This window comes from Xyrauchen texanus, chromosome 35, assembly GCF_025860055.1.
Source record: "Xyrauchen texanus isolate HMW12.3.18 chromosome 35, RBS_HiC_50CHRs, whole genome shotgun sequence".
Lineage (NCBI taxonomy): Eukaryota > Metazoa > Chordata > Actinopteri > Cypriniformes > Catostomidae > Xyrauchen > Xyrauchen texanus.
In genome coordinates, this window is record NC_068310.1 from 31,476,756 (window position 1) to 31,498,871 (window position 22,116).

General features: G+C 36.9%; 2 protein-coding genes across 4 annotated transcripts in view; both read right to left on the reverse strand.

Moving 5' to 3' along the window:
- The window catches only part of LOC127629277 (solute carrier family 41 member 1-like), a 94,670-nt gene extending 88,091 nt beyond the window's left edge, over nt 1-6,579 (reverse strand). For 2 of the 3 annotated variants that reach the window (XM_052106437.1, XM_052106436.1), the window contains exons 1-2: nt 6,426-6,579; nt 3,469-4,711 (exon numbers count right to left, since the gene is read on the reverse strand). In XM_052106437.1, the coding sequence (XP_051962397.1) occupies nt 3,469-4,634 (1,166 nt within the window). In that variant the 5' untranslated portion in view covers nt 4,635-4,711; nt 6,426-6,579. Of the gene's footprint in view, nt 1-3,468; nt 4,712-6,425 lie in introns of those variants that run through there. The other variant, XM_052106434.1, reaches the window with a different exon arrangement.
- A 7,269-nt stretch (nt 6,580-13,848) lies between these two features.
- Nucleotides 13,849-22,116, reverse strand: part of LOC127629279 (copine-9-like) — a 102,682-nt gene continuing 94,414 nt past the window's right edge. The window contains exon 22 of the mRNA XM_052106439.1: nt 13,849-13,883. The gene's annotated coding sequence lies outside the window, so the exon portion shown is untranslated. The remainder of the gene's footprint in view (nt 13,884-22,116) is intronic.

The window sequence follows — 22,116 nt, forward strand, 5'->3', positions numbered from 1 at the left end:
TGCACAAGAATTCGAGACTCCTGGGAAATGAACTGTATTAAGTCTCTGGTGTACACATAACTGACAACTTTACACTGCCTTTATTCTACCAATAGACATGTTATGCAATAATAAGTATCTGAAGGGTAGTGTATTTAAAATAAGAAAAGCAGAAGATCAAATGTTGCTCAATCCCACAGCACAGTTTCACATGCAGCCATAGGTGAGGTAGTATCTGTTTCTAATATCCCAGGAACATGTGTAGAGTATTTGCAAAGCTATAAAAACCAGTTTCTCTCCCGCTTGGCTTTTCGTCCCGTTTTCCAACAAGCTACGATTGGAAAAGTACAGTTGATGCTATTCTAACAGTTACTGTGAGAGAAGCTTCAAGTTGAATCCAAAAATAAAAGCCCTGGAGCAACAACAAGTTTGACAAAATTGACAAGATGTTTCTTATTTTAAATTCAAAAGAGACTACATCATCATGAGAATTATGAAAATGCCAAAAGAATGGGTTAAAGGGATAGTATGTCAATTTTGTCATACGAACTTGAAACATCGTGAGTCTAAGGGTAAATCGATGTTTAGTGTTTTTACGAGTTTTTCAATTGATGAAGTACTTGACATTCTGGAATACCACATGCGTTATTGTGTTGGTATGCAAGGGAGGCTGGCTTTGAAGTATGTTGGGATGGGATGGTGGTAAACTAATTGTTGCCCCGTGGGGTGGGATTGGAAGAGACGCCCCTCCTAGTTGGATGTCAGAGCTCACAAGCTTGAGCTGTTCCAGCAAGTTCTGTCGCACATGCAATAAACTTCTATTTTAAAACTACACATGCATGCTCCCAAACACATACAGTACATTTGTGCATAATGGACAAAGCATTATTACAATGCCTTACCACTTTGTGAATACGTATTTTTCATAAAATATATTTTTTAATGCTGTACTCTATTTAAAACTTCTCCAAACAGCAACTGTTTATAATAATTATGCATGCTATTTTTATGATCCCATATTAACTGAGACTACATTAAATATTTGCACTTTTAAATATACATTTTTCACACTGCAGGACCATTTCATATAAAATAGTGAAGGTTAAAAATGTATTAAAAGTGGCAAAAAACTTTAAAGGAATTGTGACCTGTTACAGGACCAAAGATATTTGCATTCCCTTACACGTTCTTATAATTTAATCCTGCAAAAAAAATTAAATGTAATTTTGTTATTTAATTATTTAATTACTAATTGTTTCAAACCTATGCGATTTTATTTCTTCCTAAGAACACAAAAGAAGATGTTAGCCTCAGTAACTATTCATTTTCATGGCATCTTTCTTCTAAACAATGAAAGTAAATGGATACTAAGGGTAACATTGTGCCTTACATAGCGTTTTGTATTTCATGGAAGAAAAAAAAGCTATGTGGTGTTGAACAAGTCAATTATGTGCCTAAATGATGACAGAATTTTAGGGTGAACTTTCCCTTTAAAACTAAAAAAATATATGGACATGTTATGCATCAGTTACCCAACTCTGTATTATGAAACCCACTGGAAAACGAAACAAGATGAGATACAGGAGAGACTTTCAAAGAGATACACTACATGCACAAATTGATACTATAAACTGTATCAGTTAAAATACAGGATGTCGTGATTTTCATGCAGGTTTTGCCCTCCGTTAAACTTAGGTGTTGTTTCTTAAACATACTATGCACATCCTTGTCTTTTTCCATTTGTATGGATTTCTGAAAATCAGCATTTCCTTGTTTAAAAAATAAAACAGCTCAAACCAGCCTAAGATGGTTTGCTAGTCTTAAATGGTCTCCCAGTATGGTCAAGCTTGTCTGTTTTCTGTTTTTAAAAGGGATTTGCGTCCTTGTCATTTGGCCTGGCAAGGAGACCAGCTGGCTGACCAGCTAAACCAACTGATCCTCAGCTTGGCCAGGCTAGGAGAACAGTTACACAGGCTAAAACCAGCTAATACCAGCTTAGACTGGTTTGAGCTGTTTATCACCAGGGTTATGAACAGCAAAACACAGAATGTGTATGTGAAGATGTTGTAATGTTTACCAAGCATCTTGGCACTAAGTCTGCTGCTGTGTTTTTCAGTCCAGTGTGCTTTTACATTGAATAACTTTCCAATCTAAAAGTGTGAGCATGGGTTTGCGTGTGTATTATGTGTCCCTTAGACATTTTATATGAGGAACACCAAAGGAATTCTAAAAATGCTGACAAAGCGTTGCCGCAGCCAGGCTTGAGGCAGCCAATGGGGAATTCTTTCTGTTTCTGTCTTCCCTACATCCATTTCCTGAGCTTCCCAGTGACCTCAATCAGACTAACAGTCTGCTGAAGGCTACTCACTGCCAGAGGACACAACTGCAAACCATAAGCAAGGCTAGCCAAGGTCAAAGATAAAAACAGACCTCTCAACAGTTCAAGTCTTATCCTACATGACTAGAGGCCCTCTCACTTGACAGCGCTGACCTGCTATTCTGTTTTTCTTTTACTATAACTGGGTAATCTTTGCTCTTGTATGGTCGGACATGAAACTTGACAAACCAGTGGATCATTGACAGGAGCTGTCATCTGAAAGAAGGACTTGGAACCCGGGAATGGCTAAATCTCGGACTATGTCTTCCTAAACCAAAGGACTTAAAGGATGTAGTTGCTTGTCAATGATGAGATCAGTAATTATTGCAATCAATTCAAGATTACACTTTTATTAGGAACATGCACCATTCTGGAATCCAAAATGGGAATGGTAGAAGATCAACAGCACAAACTGTAATGGAATCTGATTTTAAACCATTTCCTATCAACTTACAAGAGAACTTACTTGTCATTAATGATTGCTAAAAATCTATTTAGTCAATCCAGACCTTACCACAAGCATTTGTGTGCTTTACATGCCCTTCTTGAAAAGACTGTAGTTTGACACAGACTGAGAGTAAACAAATGAGCCAGTGAATAGGCCAAAGTATGTATCTTCAAAGATTTGATCTAATCTCTAAACAGCAGAGATAACGCAAAACAAGATCCAAAATCTAAGGGAAAAATGTGAATGAAACAACATCCACAACTAAGTCTTTATCCAGTATCACCTCTGTGCTTACAAACCACTCTTTAGGCAACAATATATACATCTCAATTTTACTCAATACCCAAAAGCCAGGAATATGAGTAACAAGAATATGTTTAGTATACTGTATGAATCCCAATTTAGTGCCCTTACTGGCCCCTGTTTGAAGTTCATTCATGGATGGCTAACAAAGATAGTGATGTACCTCACTGATTTCGCAATGACTACAACTTGGCATGAAAGTCCTTTGTGTACACACACAGACCTTGACATATAACCTCAGTGTTTAAGTGGGGGAAAAAACATATGTAACAGTTGCATTAGTAATTAGTTTCATATTCTTGAATTGATTGCATTAGTTATTGATCTTATCAACGCGTGCCATACTTCCCTAAACACTCACCTCCAGCCACAGCCTGGCCAAGTGCAGGCAAATGGTTTCTCCCCTGTGTGTCTCCTCAAGTGGGCCTTTAGGTGACTGCTCTTGGTGTACATCTTGGCACAGCCAGGAAAAGTGCACTTGTGCATTTTAATAAGATCAGCTACGGTGCTTTTCTGGAATTTGTGACAGCCAACTATAAGCCCTTGGGCATCACCTGTTCCATTCTCCCCAAGACCCACAGGCTTGGCTGCAATAGGAACCGGGGCGATACGGACAAACTTTGAGGATGAACTGCTAAGGCTGGCGGGTGGGACAACCTGAGGAACCAAGGCAAAAGTTTGACCTTGGATGTTGACGAGGAGCTGGGTTATTTTGATGTCCGAGGCAGGTTGCGGTGTAGGTGGTGAGGGGACTGCTTTCGGGCTCATCTCCTGTTTTACCTGAATGGGTTGGAGCTGTAGGATTACAGGCATGCCAGGACTATCCACCACAATAACATTCTCAGATGAATCCTCCTTTTTCAGCGCACTTTGGGTATTTGTGATGGGCCCAGCTGGGGATTGTAAATTTTTTAGTTTGTTGTCAGCGATTATGTCACTGGAGACAGGCACAGTTTGGTCTAAACTTTGAGCCCAAGGTTCTGATGTAGCTCCCTGGCTGTTTGCACCAGTCATCCAACCCTCACCAGCTTCATCCTTCAAGGCAACCACGTCCATATTTTCCTCCAGGAACTCCTCGATTTCCTCCAGAGTGGGCTGAAACAGTAGCCCTGCATGGTCCTCCAAATCTCCAGGGAAAACTGGGAACTCAAAGCACTCCTCTTTGGTGGCACGGTCCCATCGTGACTCCCAAGCGAGACCCATGGGAAGGATTGGAGGGACCATGGGAGACATTGTGGTGGAGGAGGGGAGCTTTTGGCTCAACATGGACTGAGAGTGGAGGAAGTCAAGCAGGTCATCTTGGCTTTCTCCACTCGAGTTGCTCCCACAACTGGAGCCAAGCACCTGAGACTCAGGGCTGGAACAGGAACGAGGGCTAGATGTGTCACTCAGGTTATCCTCTGAGAATGGAGATGGAAGCATATGGTACACCCCCTCGTCTGTTACCATATCCAATGGGTTATGGGCTGGCAGCAAACAAGTGTAAGGAAAAAAAGTCTCTTCACCAAGCAACAAGTGATCCACCATTCCTGGCGACTGCCTTTCCAAAGTGTGGCGGTCACTCTTACAGTTGCCTGCTATGAACTATTCAGGTCTTTCTCTGTCTTTGGAAAAAGCATAAAAACAAACCTAGATTAGTCACGATTTGAAATTTAGACAATGTTTGAGATTTCATCTTCCACTCATCACAAGTTTGGTGCTAACCCTTGTGGAAGTGTGAGACATTTGAAACAATTTACTGTAATAGCCATGTACGTCAAAGCTAAAATAAGGATGTAAACATGTTACTCCATTGCTCCGAGTCTTGCTATAAGCCAAACTCATTCAGACAACATAGCATTGTGTGTGCACACTTAGTCTTGGAATATTGTGCATGATTGGAAACAGATGATCATTGAACATCCAAATCAACTGCCAAAACGGTTCATAAAATGACACTGTTCTGTTTAAGACAACTCGTTTTTTGTAATCAACTACGATCAATAACTGATTGTTGTCTATACTTTTTGGTCTGGATTATAATTTTTGCATAAATGTATGTTTATTTTAGGGATCCTTCTTATTAGTATGAAATCCCAACTGTTGTGCTATCAGCATATCAACTGTAGGTAGACATTCATGAAGGCTACATTGTTAATTTCTGGGAAATTCTCCCACCAAAGCCTCACTCCAATAATGAAGCTAGTAATTTCATTATAGGATTCCTTGGATCATGCACATAAAAAAAGTGACTACAGCACTCTAATAACCACTCCAATAGAGCTTTTATGCATACATTTAGTCATATATGACAGGTTCACAGGTCCACTGTGTACTACTTTATAGTTCACAATAAAGCACTGATCAGCAGCAAAAACTTACATGTGGGAAATATTAAACTGAATATAGACTACACATTTTACTCATGGTATTTACATACCTTCCTAGTAAAAAATAAATAATAATAATAATATATATATATATATATATATATATATATATATATATATATATATATATATATATATATATATACATGACATATGTAACATGATCTGCATTCTGCACACGTGATTAAATAAGAGAGTACACTGAAGGTCTAAGTCTATAGTCTACACTACACCTGTAATCAGACGGTCAGAACGTTCGTTAAGGTCTGGTGAAGTAGTTCATTAATCAGTATTGGAATTGTAGATTGGCGTTTGATCTTTGATCGTGGCAGTGAGTCTAGCGCCCCCTGTCTGCGGTGTGACCGAGAATAACCCTGATTTCTACATACAGTGTCAACAACGACATGTGTCCACAGCAAATCTAGAAGGAGGTATTTTTTGTCAAACTCCCCTGGACACTTTAAAAAATCAATTTAAATCTCTCGTTTCTTTCTTTTAATGTTCATGTTACAATTAAATAACATAGGTAGAGAAATAATTATAACTACTTAATATGTGATTTGTGCAGCTGCAGTGTTGTTATTATTACTGTAAATACTTATAATATTTAATATAACATTGACACTGTTGTGTAAAGTGTTAAAAAAGTTACATTTTAATGTAAATTTTATTTCCGCAAACTGTTTTAAAAATGAATTATAGCTTAGGTGAAAAGACAACCCTGTTTACCTATTATTACCGCTTTATTATTCATTAACTGCAACACGCTTCCAAGCAGCAAATAGTTTCACGCAAATTTCGAAGCAGAACTGCATATGAAAGCATATATATATATAGTATATATATATATATATATATATATATATATATATATATATATATATATATATATATATATATATAATTATTTTTAATTTTTTTATATAAAATAAAAACCATGCAAACTTACTTTTCTTAATCGCTCGAATTAATCCTTATTCAAAGCTCTTGCCCGATCGTCTGTCTCGTCTGATTAATTCTTAATTTGTCTTTAAATTGAATCTTTTTTTGCCCTTGACACAAGAAGCCTCTCGTGGAAGATCATGCTCTCTCCTCTCTCTGTAGTATTACGTTGCTGTCACACGATCGCAGTCTTGTGGTCTATAAGAGTAGATTTGGGGAAGGCTGCTGAAGGCTCGACTGCTCCACTTGCTGGGATTGGTCAACATGAACAAGGAGGCGGGACTCCCATGTCTTTTGTCATCAATGAAGGTACAGCCACATCAGCTTTTATTGCAACTACAGAGTTACTTCAGTCAACTGACTGGTGGATCTTTAACTCTTGCCTGGTGCTGTGTGGAACACTAACAGTGTCACTTAAAAGCAAAAATTTGAATATTGTTTAAAAATAATAATAATAATAACAAAACAATTGTCAAATGCTCTTCAATATTGTAGAATGCAATTTAAAATTTGCTTTAAAATTATTTAAAGTTATTATATATTTAAAATAATAATCTATTTTAAATATATGTATTTTTCAAATGTAAAAGTGATCTTTTTTTTTCATAGTGCTGAGTAATATTGGTGCATCTGATGCAAAAAAAAAGAAAAGTTGCAACATGACTTTGTCTGCAGCTGATCGAGTTAAAGTTCAAGAGTTGTGATTAATAATGTGAAGTCAGGCCTGTTTTAATTCACTAACAGCACCACTATTATACAATAAACTAAAGTCATGTCTGTTGTTAGAAGAGAAAACAAAATAATATTGCTATTGTTAATTTCATATCGAATTAATGTACTGACCTCATAAAGACACATATACATGGCATGCATTTGAATGTGATACAGGTAACTTAAAAATACAATCATGGATAAATGGGCTATGTGATATTCCAAATATATTTTCATGCCCTTGTTTGTACCCCGGCTTAACTTTTAACCAACTAACTTAAAGGTATGGGAGGGATAAAGACTTTAAACTGATTTCCTCAACTCTTCCAGGTTGTGCCCAAAACACATGGGGGGTTGAACTCACAATAAAAGACAGAAAAGTGTTACTCGTCTAAACAGTACAAATAGGTGGCACTGTTCTTGCTCCCTGAGTATTCAATTCAAAGCTAAGCTGCTTATAAATAACAAGTGTTATCATTTGAGCACCATTAATACAACACAAATGAAAAAAAAAAAACTTTAATCACATCTCTTAATATAGAATGTCCATGTGGCTCTCAGAGGTACTAAATAATAATAATTCAATATAAACTAAATAAAGGCAATATCTATCCATCCATCCTGCTAATATCTAGCTAGCGAGAGAGACCTGTGCTCTCTCTTTTTTTTTTTTTTTGGAATGCCCAATACCCAATGTGCTCCAAGTCCTTGTGGTGGCGTAGTGATTCACCTCAATCCGTGTGGCCGAATCTCAGTTGCCTCCGCGTCTGAGATCGTCAGTCCGCACATCTTATCATGTGGCTTGTTGAGCGTGTTACCTTGGAGACATAGCGCATGTGGAGGCTTCACGCTATTCTCTGCGGCATCCATGCACAAATCACCACAGGCCCCATCGAGAGCGAGAACCACATTATAGTGACCAATAGGAGGTGACTCCATTTGCTCTACCCTCCCTAGCAACCGGGCCAATTTGGTTGCTTAGGAGACCTGGCTGGAGTCACTCAGCATGCCCTGGATTTGATCTAGATTCGAAAGTCAGCGTCTTTACTCGCTGAGCTACTCAACTCACGTCTTCAGTGCTTGAAGATATACAAAATGTGTTGTTTTTACAGTATATGGCTTCCCAGAAGCTGAGCAGAGACACAAAGTATATAACACATTTGTTTCATACTTGTACTGTGATGAAGTTGGACAAAGTTATGGTGCCAATGGATGATTGGGTAATGACAGAGAGGAAACACTGACTTCATCCTTTGTATGCTCATGACTCTTTATCTCAATGACCTCCAAGAATTGTAGCACTTAATGTCAAGCAAAACTTTTGGAAATGTTTTATTTTTTTAAATCTAGGTTTTGTGTAGTACATCATATACTGTTCATCATTTCTGATATAGTTTCCATATTCCACATGTTTCCTGTATTGCTGTCTCTGGGCCAAAGGCAGGGGAACATCCTGGACGGTGTCCAGTCCATCACAGGGCAGCACACACAGACATACACACTCACAGGCAATTTTATAGTCTCCAATTTACCTGAACTGCATGTATTTGGACTGTGGCGGAAACCATAGCACACGTACACAGGGTGAACTTGTAAAGTCCTCACAGAATGGCTCCCCTGTATGAGCAAAGACTCGAAACCGGGATCTTCTTGCTGTGTGGTGACAGTGCTAACCATTGAGCCCCTGTGCGCCAAAAATATATTTTTTAAACATGAATAGGTTTCAGTTTTAAAGTCAACATGAAACAGTCCACATAACTAGCAATGTGGCTTATTTTAGACTAATCACACTGTGAATTCGGATTCAGTATCTTGGTTGAAAGTGTTGCTGCTGAAATCGGTCTGGGCTTACCGAAATGTGAAACACTGCCCCCCAGTGTCCAAATCTGGACGCGTTATTGAACGTATGGGAGAAAATCGGCTCCAGTTTCTGGGTGAAATGTCCACAGAGTGGCGCCAAATGCGAGTTGTATTTTTTGCCATCAGTGGAGTAAAAAAATTATTTCAGAGCAAAAATGCAACCCCTGAATCACACATACCATTATTTGAGTGAACATGATTAATTTCTGGTTCCCACAGGACCAGAACACGTGTCACAGAGGTTGCACTAGAGATACATGTGTTTACACTGGATTGATGCAAAAATGTCTGATGGGGGCTGGCACTTGTCAGTAGTTCTACTGAATCGGGTTGATTTTTAGGGTTCATGAACATTCGGAAGCAACTTATTGATTTCTTGTGTGATCATGCACTATAAATGTTGCTTTCATACTTGGTTCGGTTGCTTGGTCTGAACCCGGGTTTTCCACGAAAACTTTCCAAGCACAGAACCACGCTTGCATTTGTCTGCAGTGAATGCATTGAATGTGCAAAGATGTGAAGAATGTGAGCTGTTCTTTGAAGGTGATTTATTTGACAGACATGCAGGTATGATAAATGCATTAGAACCTCCTGAGATCTGAGAGTGACTGCTGTGAGCATTTTGCTTTTCCCATTTTGATTTGAAACTAGTGTCCCCCAATAAACATGAAAAAAGAGCAAATCTTTGAAGAGCAAATGTTTTACCTAGAAATGTATGTCCTCATATGGGGGGAATACGTTGTGAAATCTTAAATAACATCAAGCTATAGAAATATTTTTGGTCACACTTTATATTAGGTGGCCCCATAGTTGTTTTGTTTTTGCCATGTTATTTGACCTAAACTGTACTTGCTAGAAAATACTTTTTTTTGGATGTCTTGTTTTTATCCAGAATATTTTTTTAAACACTGGTTTAAGGGACCTCTCCTTAAAAGGGCCACGTGTGATGCTTACTACTATGTGCTAACATTAAATACATACAAGACTATGTATTTACTGTAACTACATGTTGTTATAAAAAAAAAAAACACATTTAAGGGGTTTGTTTATTTCTGGATTTGAACCAAGTGTTGTGGTTGGAGGTTTATTTTTTTTTAATCTTGCATATCTATGCATTAATTATTTCTAACCTTGAAAAATAATATTTTTCCTATGTAAACAGAAGCCCTTTTATGTGTTCAAGAATATAGTTTTTTTTTTAGATTCTGAATAGGATAATAAATATTAAATGAATCAATTATTAAATAAATAAATACTTTTTCCATTCATAAATATGTTAATAAATCAATGAATGAAATTAGTCAAATGTAACTTCAAATAAGAACCTACTCACTATCCAGCTGGATGTCTTTGAAGTTCGACTTCAAAGACATCCAGGTTTCGCAGATGTAAGGGAATTCGGTTTCGCAGATATAAGGGAACGTCTAAAAACTCCACTCACTACGCTAAAACATTGATGTCCACTCATACATTCAATTCACGTGCAAGTTATACATGAAAAAAACTTTAAAAAACATATTCACATTTAGAATGTTTTTATAACTTCCCAGAGGACAGACAGACATACTACAGGTGAGATTATTACATTATGATCAATTATATAAGTACAGTAATAAAAAATAAAAAAATACAATAAAAAAAAACTACAGCCTTTAAAATTAGAAAATATAATTATGGTGAATTTGAGTTAATATCTTTCTAAAATAATTGATTACTGTACTTATATAATTGATCATAATGTAATAATCTCACCTGTCTGTCTGTCAACTGGGAAGTTATAAGAACATTCTGAATGTGAAAATGTATTTTAAAGTTGTTTTTTTTTTTCATGTATAACTTGCACATGAATTGAATGAATGAGTGGACATATCCTATGTTTTAGCGTAGTGAGTGGAGTTTTCAGACGGACCCTTACATCTGCGAAACCGAATGTCGAACGTCAAACTAAATTTACGCCGCTCACAGATTTTGCTATAAGTGCATAACGTCATTTGCTGCGTATGTAACTACTGTAAAGGATTATATTAATTAATCCCCCCCAAAAAATCTTCCAGACTTAAATTCTGGACCTTTGGCAGTGAGGTTTTTAGGGTAAGGGTTGGGTTAGGGGTAAAGTTAACAATGTAACAACAAATGTAATTAAATGTAAGTACTTTAAATGTAATTACAATGGAACAACATGTAAGTACATAATACTGTAAGTGCATTGTATCAAATGGTTAAGTACATAGTAGTTAAGGTCACCTCCTATAATGTGGGTCAAGATGTTTATTTAAAAAATAAATAAATTAAAATTCAAATAGTTTATTATATTTCCAAGAGTGTTGGATATTCATATTTTTCAGATGTTACAGACATTACAGCTGCTTTGGAGCAATGTATTGGGAAAAGCACAAATACAAAAACTGTACAAATAAAAATGATTTGACTTTTATGTTACAAAGTTTTTTTTTTTGTTGTTGTTCTTTGGCAACAAAATCTCAATGTTCTCTCTTTGCACTGTCAAACAAACAAGTGATAGCCAGTGTTGAAGCATTTTACCAATCAGAAATGATCATAATTAATTCTGATTCAAAGTAATGACCAGCAGAGTCCAATATATGTTGTATGACAATATATGACATCAACCTATGTCCATGATAAATTCTGAATCAATGCACTTATTAAAATTGTCCAGTGTCTGCCAAACATGTTGAGTGGTCCAAACATCAACTGCAGCCTGAAACTGAACTCTTGACCGATGGTTTAGAGTGAATGCTCTTAGCTGCATAGGAAAGCTATAGGATGATCCCTTGCTCCTTATTTAGTAAATAACTTAACCTCCGGCATGCTGTCTGTCTGCACTTGTCTCAGAACAGTTTGAAATGCACCTTATTGTCATCCTAACTCCGTATACAGCATTTGAAAGCAACATTTTCCATCTTTTGAATACACCAACGGATTCACAATATGACAATGCACAGTGAACGTAGGATTTGTAAGGAAACATGGCTGTATAGCCCTTGTCTGCAGTCATCGTGTTTAACAGCGTGCCATTTCCCAATATATCAATGAAATGTTCTAAATGGCCTATCGGATGAAACTAGAGACTATTGACTCAAAAAGGTTTGACTGTAAAAAAATTAATGAGGTTTCAAACCAGATGTAGTTTTGTTGGCGTTTCTCCACAAGACAAACTCCGCTGTGATTTGCACCATGTTGTTTTTCACATGACTCAGTACGTCGAAAGTTGACCCCTTTAATGACAGCCCAGAGTCTCCTGAACTGAGTCAGTTTAAATGAAATGAAATTATGCATAGAGTATAGCGAAGACCAAACATAATGTACACGCATAAGGAGGAAATGCGGGGTTGTACGTTACAAAATAATTGCATTCGGAAGCATGCAAAGGCAGAAATTATACGGCATCAACAACGGTTCACTTCCACGATTTAGGAAGAATCATCTAATGACTATTGTTGATAAATGTGGAAGTATATACTTCTTGAAGGGAGTGCAGGGGGCAACCAATAATCTGCTCAGCAGTCCAAACTGTCCTTGTAGTCTTATGATGTCCGATTTAATAGTTGCACCAAACCAGACAATTATTGAAGTACATAGGACAGACTCAGTGACTGCTGAGTAGTCAATGTGGGTCTCCCACTTCAGGTCCTGTGAGATGGTAGTGCCCAGGAACCTGAATGACTCCACTGCTGCCACAGTGCTGTTTAGAATGGTGAGCGGGTTGATGTTGGGTTTGTTCCTCCTAAAGTCCACAAACATCTCCACTGTTTTGAGCATGTTGAGCTCCAGGTTGTTATGACTGCACCAGTGAGCCAGCCATTCAACCTCCCTATCTAATCTTCTGATATCTGCCATATCAGTAGATAAGTTACTTATGAATATTATTTTACTTTCATCATTAAAATAACATAAAGAATGTTTATATTATTTTAGTCAACCCTTAGTAACCCTTGAACTGCCAATCACCTCTCATCTCGTTGAGCTTCTATTATGTCAAACAGAGCATATCAGCAACAAAAACAAGCCAACATTTGAAACATCTTTTCTCCAAGCCATTACACGTTCGTTCGTTTGATCAACAAACATGCCACTATATCTGTTAAATTGCTCATGCATTTTTCCTCTGTTTTCAACAGTCCATAAAAAATAGAGTGTAATTAAAAAGGCACAATTTGGTGGGTGGTACTGACTCCAAAATGTAGGCTACTAATTATGTATATGTCACTAACAAGGTATCATTAAGAATGGAGAAAATGTTTTGTGTGGTAGAATTCTGCGTGAAAATAGAATGTTTAAGTGTTTCACTTACCTATTAATAGATCATTTGGGCATGTTCATTTCCTCTTCCCGTGACAGGTAGAGTAGGAAGCCTTTCTCAAGATACTGAAGTTTTTCTAAACTTTATTTAGGACAAATCACTATTATTACTGGATAAAACAAACTTTGTGCTTGGAATGGTCAATGTGGAAAAAAAGGTCAATTCTTTTTTTTCTTCACTTTTTTTGATTTTTGATTTTATATAATATGAACATTTATTTATAATAAATAACAGATAACAAATGTGACCAACAACAAACAACCAGTTTCAAATTAGCAAAAAATAAATTTAAAAAATGTACACAATAAATGGAAGTGGAGCGTAGTTCTAGCGGGAAGACCAGCAGGTGTACATCATTGCATCATTAGCTGGGTAACTCCTAGCCATTGCTTTATAAGTCCGCTCACAATCTATCACATTGCTGTTTCGGTGTGCTAACACTGCAACCTCCACCTCCCCACCACCACCAGTTGAGCCCTGTCCCGCAGGGGGGTAGGCTCCTCGCCCCTGCCTCCTATCTCCGGCAGGACATGACGGTTCCGGGTACAACTCCCTCGGACTGCTGGACGGGGCCTACGCCATAGAGAGAGACATTACCTCCCGTTTTACATCTATCAAATAAATGGCATCTCAAACTTCACTCAAGCCTGTGTGTCTTCCCGATAGAAATAATTTTAATACAAATAGGCAAAAATTAAATAAAAAGTGCAATAAACTATTGGTAAATTTTGAGGTTAGTGCCATCCACATTTGGGTAGATGTTGTGCAGTCATTTATTGTGCAAAAAAAACAATACAAATAAATAAAAATCAAGGCTACATGGTTTCAAAACTGCACATACCTGGACTTTGTGGCAATGTCATCAATTATATTTATTTAATATATAAAATGCATAGTAACATTAATATGTTTAATAATGGTCATAAATTAAAAAAGAAAATCAGATGCCATTAAAAATCATTTTTATACGTACACTTCACAATTTTCAGTTCTCCTGTGTTGTACAAGCACATCCCTGAAGATCCGATTTTAATGACAAATGCTCCTTTGGCTGACGATTTATGCTTGTCGCTGTTAGTACATTTAGTAGACTATTAAGCCACAGTATAATTTTGCTCAGAGAGGGAAAACGAAATTTCCTGTGGCCATCTGCATCCTCACTGAAAACTTACAAATTTTGCCCATCAAATGCAGTTATGCAAATGATACGTATCTAGTGCAACACCTAATTTCCCAGCAATACACATGAGCTGTAAGATGCACATTTATTACATATACTGCAGCACAAATTTCCCTTGTTTTGTTGTATATGTACAGTTTATACTACGTCTGTCCTTTTTTGTTAGAGTCCCAATTTATATTTGTTCACTTTTGCACTGATGACCTAGTCAAATGACAATACTTTTGTCGACAAATAAAGTAAGTCTGACTTATTTCATATGCTTAATTTGTAGTGCGCTAAATTATAAATTAAAATGTAAATCTCAGCATTTTAACGCTAACATCTCGCAGAAATATTAGCGGTGGGCGTATCGATCCTAAAATATGTACACTTTGATACTGATGTTGCATCAATGGATCGATACTCATATAAACATATTGACACTAAAGGTTTTTACTAAAATAGTGATTTTATTATTTCTTTGAAAACTGATTTCTTCCTCTGGTCAAACTAAAGAGTTATTTCAGACAAAAATGAAAATGCTCTCATCATTTACTCAGCCTCATGCCATCCAAGTCATGTATGACTTTCATTCAACAGCTAAACACAAAGATTTTTAGAAGACTATTTTCAGCTCTGTGGGTCCATACAATGCAAGTTAATGGGTACAAAAATGTTGAAACTCCAAAATTCTAAATCCAAGGGCAACTCCAGATGAATCTGATGGTTTAATCCATGTCTTCAGAAGTGATATGATTGGTGTGGACAGGAAACAGATCAATATTGACCCCCCTCCATAAATCCTCTTCCCTGCTCAGTCAATGTCCACTTTACTTTCTCCTTCTGTTTTTGGTGATTCACATACTTCATGAATAAGATATGAATTTAATCATAGGGGCATATGGATAGCTTATATGCTGCTTTTATGCGAATTTTGAAGCTTCAAAAGTTTGGCACACATTCCCTTGCATTGAATGGACCAACAGAGTTGAAATATTCATTTTTGGGTGAAGTATCCCTTTAATGCACAGTATTGCTGTAAGACACATGCAGTCACAGACAGCTTTCATTTGAAGTATATTTATTTTTGTTTTATTTGGTTGACAATTGTTTTTAAATATAAAAAATGGGGCCTGTGTATCTCAGCAAGTATTGAGGCTGACTACCACCCCTGGAGTCGCGAGTTCAAATCCAGGCATGCTGAGTGACTCCAGACAGGTCTCCTAAGCAACCAAAATGGCCCAGTTGCTAGGGAGGGTAGAGTCAAATGGGTAACCTCCTCGTGGTCGCTACAATGTGGTTTGCTCTCAGTGGGGCCTGTTGTGAGTTTTGCGTGGATGCCACGGAGAATAGCATGAAGCCTCCACACGCAATATATCTCTGTGGGATATACCTGCTCATCTCTGATAAAATGAGCAGATTGGCGGTCGCAGGACCGGAGGCAACTGAGAGTCACTACGCCACCACGAGAACTTAGAGCACATTGGGAATTGGGCATTCCAAATTGGGGAGAAAAATAAACACTAATAATATCTTAAAACTAAATTTTTTCACAGCTTAATTTTTAAGATTATTCCAAACTACATTTATTTCAAGAATTTCAACTTTTTTCAAACTTTTAATTTGTAACTGTTAGTCCCATATAGCGCTCATGTGATATATTGTAAATGTATTTAAAATGTATTTTAAAAATGTATGACATTTTATTAACATTGTTATTTAAAACTAAAAATCTGTTAATCGATTGAAAATGTCCTGCTGTTAATAAATGATAAACAAAAATAGATACAGTTGAAACTCGAAAAATTAGAATATCGTGCAAAAGTTCATTAATTTCAGTAATTCAACTTAAAAGGTGAAACTAATATATTATATAGACTCATTACAAGCAAAGTAAGATATTTCAAGCCTTTATTTGATATAATGTTTATGATTATGGCTTACAGCTTATGAAAACCCCAAATTCAGAATCTCAGAAAATTAGAATATTGTGAAAAGGTTCAGTATTGTAGGCTCAAAGTGTCACACTCTAATCAGCTAAACACCTGCAAAGGGTTCCTGAGCCTTTAAATGGTCTCTCAGTCTGGTTCAGTTGAATTCACAATCATGGGGAAGACTGCTGACCTGACAGTTGTGCAGAAAACCATCATTGACACCCTCCACAAGGAGGGAAAGCCTCAAAAGGTAATTGCAAAAGAAGTTGGATGTTCTCAAAGTGCTGTATCAAAGCACATTAATAGAAAGTTAAGTGGAAGGGAAAAGTGTGGAAGAAAAAGGTGCACAAGCAGCAGGGATGACCATAGCCTGGAGAGGATTGTCAGGAAAAGGCCATTCAAATGTGTGGGGAGCTTCACAAGGAGTGGACTGAGGCTGGAGTTACTGCATCAAGAGCCACCACACACAGACGGGTCCTGGACATGGGCTTCAAATGTCAAACGTCTTACCTGGGCTAAAGAAAAAAGAACTGGTCTGTTGCTCAGTGGTCCAAAGTCCTCTTTTCTGATGAGAGCAAATTTTGCATCTCATTTGGAAACCAAGGTCCCAGAGTCTGGAGGAAGAATGGAGAGGCACACAATCCAAGATGCTTGAAGTCCAGTGTGAAGTTTCCACAGTCTGTGTTGGTTTGGGGAGCCATGTCATCGGCTGGTGTTGGTCCACTGTGCTTTATTAAGTCCAGAGTCAACGCAGCCGTCTACCGGGACATTTTAGAGCACTTCATGCTTCCTTCAGCAGACAAGCTTTATGGAGATGCTGACTTCATTTTCCAGCAGGACTTGGCACCTGCCCACACTGCCAAAAGTACCAAAACCTGGTTCAATGACCATGGTATTACTGTGCTTGATTGGCCAGCAAACTCGCCTGACCTGAACCCCATAGAGAATCTATGGGGCATTGCCAAGAGAAAGATGAGAGACATGAGACCAAACAATGCAGAAGAGCTGAAGGCCGCTATTGAAGCATCTTGGTCTTCCATAAAACCTCAGCAGTGCCACAGGCTGATAGCATCCATGCCACGCCGCATTGAGGCAGTAATTAATGCAAAAGGGGCCCAAACCAAGTACTGAGTACATATGCATGATTATACTTTTCAGAGGGCCGACATTTCTGTATTTAAAATCCTTTTTTTTATTGATTTCATGTAATATTCAAATTTTCTGAGATTCTGAATTTGGGGTTTTCATAAGCTGTAAGCCATAATCATAAAAATTATATCAAATAAAGGCTTGAAATATCTTACTTCGCTTGTAATGAGTCTATATAATATATTAGTTTCACCTTTTAAGTTGAATTACTGAAATTAATGAACTTTTGCATGATATTCTAATTTTTCGAGTTTCACCTGTAGTTTAGACATTTTAAATGTAATCTTAATTGGCTACAATTAAACATTTACATATAATACTTACTTAATCCTTTTTCTATTAATCATAACATGAACATAGCTAAATACATTTCTGTATCCTAAAACTAAATGGTTAGCAAAAAAATAAATAAAATTTATTCGACGACATAAACCTTACTATACCATTAAAGGTATAGTTCACCCCAAACTCATGTCTTTCTTATGCAGAACATTAAATATCAACTTCAAACTTATTGTTACATAAAACCATTTGGAGATGAAGTAAGTGGAAACATGCAGGCAATAGTGTTGTTTTTCACTTAACAGGGAACAACGCACTTCACCAGAAGCTAAGTAGCCTACACACGTCCCTCTCCCACCATCTGAGCCTCTGTTGATACTTGCCCAGTTTCCCTGAGCTAAGGCTGCATTTGACCTACAACTACATTCTGACAAAACAGTTTTTGTTTAAACCTCTTTAAAAGCCACTCTAAAAAGTTCCATTTTCAACACGTTCACCTTACTTCTTTCCCCTCTCTCGTAAAAAAACTGGCGAAGCATCACGGCTACAGCAGCGTCTGAAAGATGCTGTCCTGCTGTTACTTTTCCAGTGAAAATAAATAAGTGAAGAATATATAAACACTTGAAAACCATCAATCCACAGGCAACTTAGTGGCGCGTGTAATCAGTCTGACAGGAGGTGTTACGTACTCTAATGAAACTTAAAATCCACTAACATATTTTTCGTGAATTTGCAAGACTCGCTTTACAAGCTGAGTACTTGTAATTATTATGACCTCACATTGATTTAACTATTCCTGGTCCTTATTGTCTAATCACTTTCTCAAGACATGATGAGCATTTTGTCCATATGTCAAAATATGAGATCAAACTCTCATTTTCCTAAAGCAACCCTTTCCAGCAGCGACACCAATGGATAAAGTTTTGCTTCCCTTGAGCTTGTTGTGCTGTCAAAGAGATCATGCCCACCTATCACATTAACAATTGCTACACAGATTGGCCTGAACTGGTTGCTCAGACATCACCACTTTTGATCTTATCTGAATCAAAATGAACATTAGTTTGAATTGGGTGTCGATACAGATCTCCCAATTTGATTCGATTCTGATTTGATTGCGATTCATTTGGGGATATTTCAGTTATAATGTCCATATTGCTTTCATATTAAACACATTCTCTCTCAGCTAATGCTGTTAATTATACAGGAGCTCTTCTAACTTGGTACATTGTGAAAATATTAATTTGGCAATTTGACATCATTCCTTTTTATTTGGTCACATTTGAGCTTTTTTAAATGTATAAATATAATTTATTCCGTCGATAAATAAAATGTCTTGAACTTGCATATAGTAAATTGCAAATATATTTTTTTGTTCAATATTCATCATTTATATGCTAAATTTGTTCTATTTACAAGTACTGATGATGATATGTAGAAAACTGATAAAGCGGTACTGTTTCTTTAAGAATAGAGGCAGTTGGCAAGTGTCCCACAGAATTGTTTTGGTTGAGTATATTTTAATGAGCATCTGTGTTGTGTGATTAGAATTAATCTTGTTTCTTTTCTTGTTGTTTTTGATCAACATCAGACTTCAAAGAGCAGAAATTAAAACAGACATTATTCAATGAAATATGGATTTTGTGGATCTCATCTTTGCACACAAATTACACAGAATGACTCAAACCAAACTTTTACTCTCAACACGCAGTGAAAGGATCTTGGTGCTGAACTCTTTGCCACTATACTGCTCAATCACTGGCAAGTTAAATTTACCAGCCAGTGGCTAATCCCCAAAATGTTTAGTTGCATAGTGTAAAATGTGGCAGCATATGTGAGTGATTTATTCACATTGAAGAGGGTTGGGAGCATAGAGTAAAAGATTGATCTTGAGATTTTAAGAATTGATATCTGAATTGTTCCAATGAGTATCGCGATTAATCGGAAAATCTTTTTTTTTTTTCTTTTTTTTTACCAAGCCCCAATTTGAATAAATAGTAAAACATTCAAAGGGATAGTTCACCCAAAAATTCTCTCATAATTTACTCCCCCTCATGCCATCCCAGATGTGTATGACTTTCTTTCTTCTGCTGAACACAAATGAAGATTTTTAGAAGAATATCTCAACTCTGTAGTTCCTCACAATGCAAGCGAATGATCAGAACTTTGAAGCTCCAAAAAGCATATAAAGGCAGCATAAAAGTAATCTATAAAATGCCAGTGGTTTAATCCATGTCTTCAGTAGAGATATGATAGGTGTTGGTGAGAAACAGTTCAATGTTTAAGTCCTTTTACTATAAATCTCTACTTTCACAAGGCCTCCTATGTGCTAGATATGGGCTAGTTCTTTTTTTTAGCAATTTGCATTCTTTGTGCAAATTGCCACTTACTGGTCAGGGAGGAGAGAGAAAATTAGGGATAAAGCAAAGGAAAATAATAAATAAATCATATTTGCACAACAGCCCAGTAGATGGCAGTATGCACAAAGAATGTGTATATATATATATATATATATATATATATATATATATATATATATATATATATATATATATATACATATATACACATATACACAGATAGATAGGTATTATAGTGTAAACTAAATGCTGTGCCATATGCTTGTAACCTGGAAACTGTTTAAACATCAAATGGAATTGGAATACAAATTCACATTGGACTAAAAAACTGAAACCCAGAGCAGCAATTATGCTTCCTCACTTGAGATGTCCACCACATGCCACTGTGATACAAGCGTTGTTTTGTTTCTGGTAATGAAAACCAGGTTAAGATGAGAAATAGCTAGTTTGATCAGCATCGCTAAAAGACACAGTATTTCTTCTGTTGCAACCCCAGCACCTCCTTCATGCACAGGAGACAACATTTCTCAGAAACACAGGCGCCTCCAGCATAACGAGGGGTCATTTAACAAGAATTCAAGTTTATGAGGAAACTCTGGTACCCTTAAACCCTGGGCCGTCACCACAGCCTCTGTGCATCTCACTTGCATACTAGCCTCCCAATGGGAATGATTTTTTTGGGTGAACTATTTCTTTTAGATATGGCATTATATTTCATTCTTATCTTTAAAATATTTACTTAACACAAAATTAATTAAAATGGTAATTTTGAAAAAATTGCACTCAATCACTTTCAACATTTTAAAATACAGCTGGAAATTTATATTGCGCCCCATAAAAAACAACAACAACTGAAAGGTCCTCCCAGTAATGAAGGAGTTATGTTGAGTAGTTGATTTGCTGACTGCACTCCCATAATGCAGATTTTTTAATTTCCGTTTTATTGCTGTGTGTGGATGCTGATCCAGACCACTAAGGATTCTTTTGTGGTTTTTGGAGCAGAGTTGCATAAGATGTTCCTAGACTGCACTGCAAAGTTCTCAGCTCTCATGAGAAGCAGGAAGAGCTTCTCCTTGCAAACGCTTTCATAGCTGTAAATCTGCCTCTTGATGCTCTCTCTAAACATCTTTTGCAGAGGACAATCAGTCCTCAGTGTTTAACTTGATTTTGTCAGTTATGGTCATTACCTAACAGTTTTGCTTGAGACCATTATTACTGTAAATACAGATAGGCTACCGATGATTTAAACAACTTTACAGTGCAAATAATACATGAGTTTTACCAGAAGATTTAATGCACTGTAAGTGCTTTTATCAAAATACGAGCTTCGCATTTCTGCCTTAAATCCTCTAAAAATAGCCCCATTCACTATTATTGCAATTGCACACTGTAACCTCGATTTGTGCTTTAAAGAAAAATAGGGACGAGCCAAAATAGTTTTGTGGTTATCAACATTGTGCCACAAAAAGGACTTAAATATTGATATTTTTAACCACTGGACTCCAGTTGTATGGGTTACTTTTATGCTGCCTTTATGTGCTTTTTAGATCTTCAAAGTTCTGGCCACAAATCACTTACATTGAATGGACCTAAAGAGATGAAATATTCTTCTAAAAATCTTTGTTTGTTATCTGCAGAAGAAAGAAAGTCATACACATCTGGGATGGCATGAGGGTGAGTAAATGATGAGAGAATTTTCATTTTGGGGGGAACGATCCCTTTATCTTCTATTGAAATGGGAATATTCCAGTACACGGATTTGTCTGGACATGGCTTTAGACAAATACATCTTTGTGTTCATGAATTTATATCTCAATCCCAGTTGTCTAACTAGATTTTTGCTTGACCTTGCAAAACTTGCTGCCATGTTGCTGGGGTGTTGTGGGTGGTTCCGGTATTGCTATATGGTTGCTTAAGTGTTC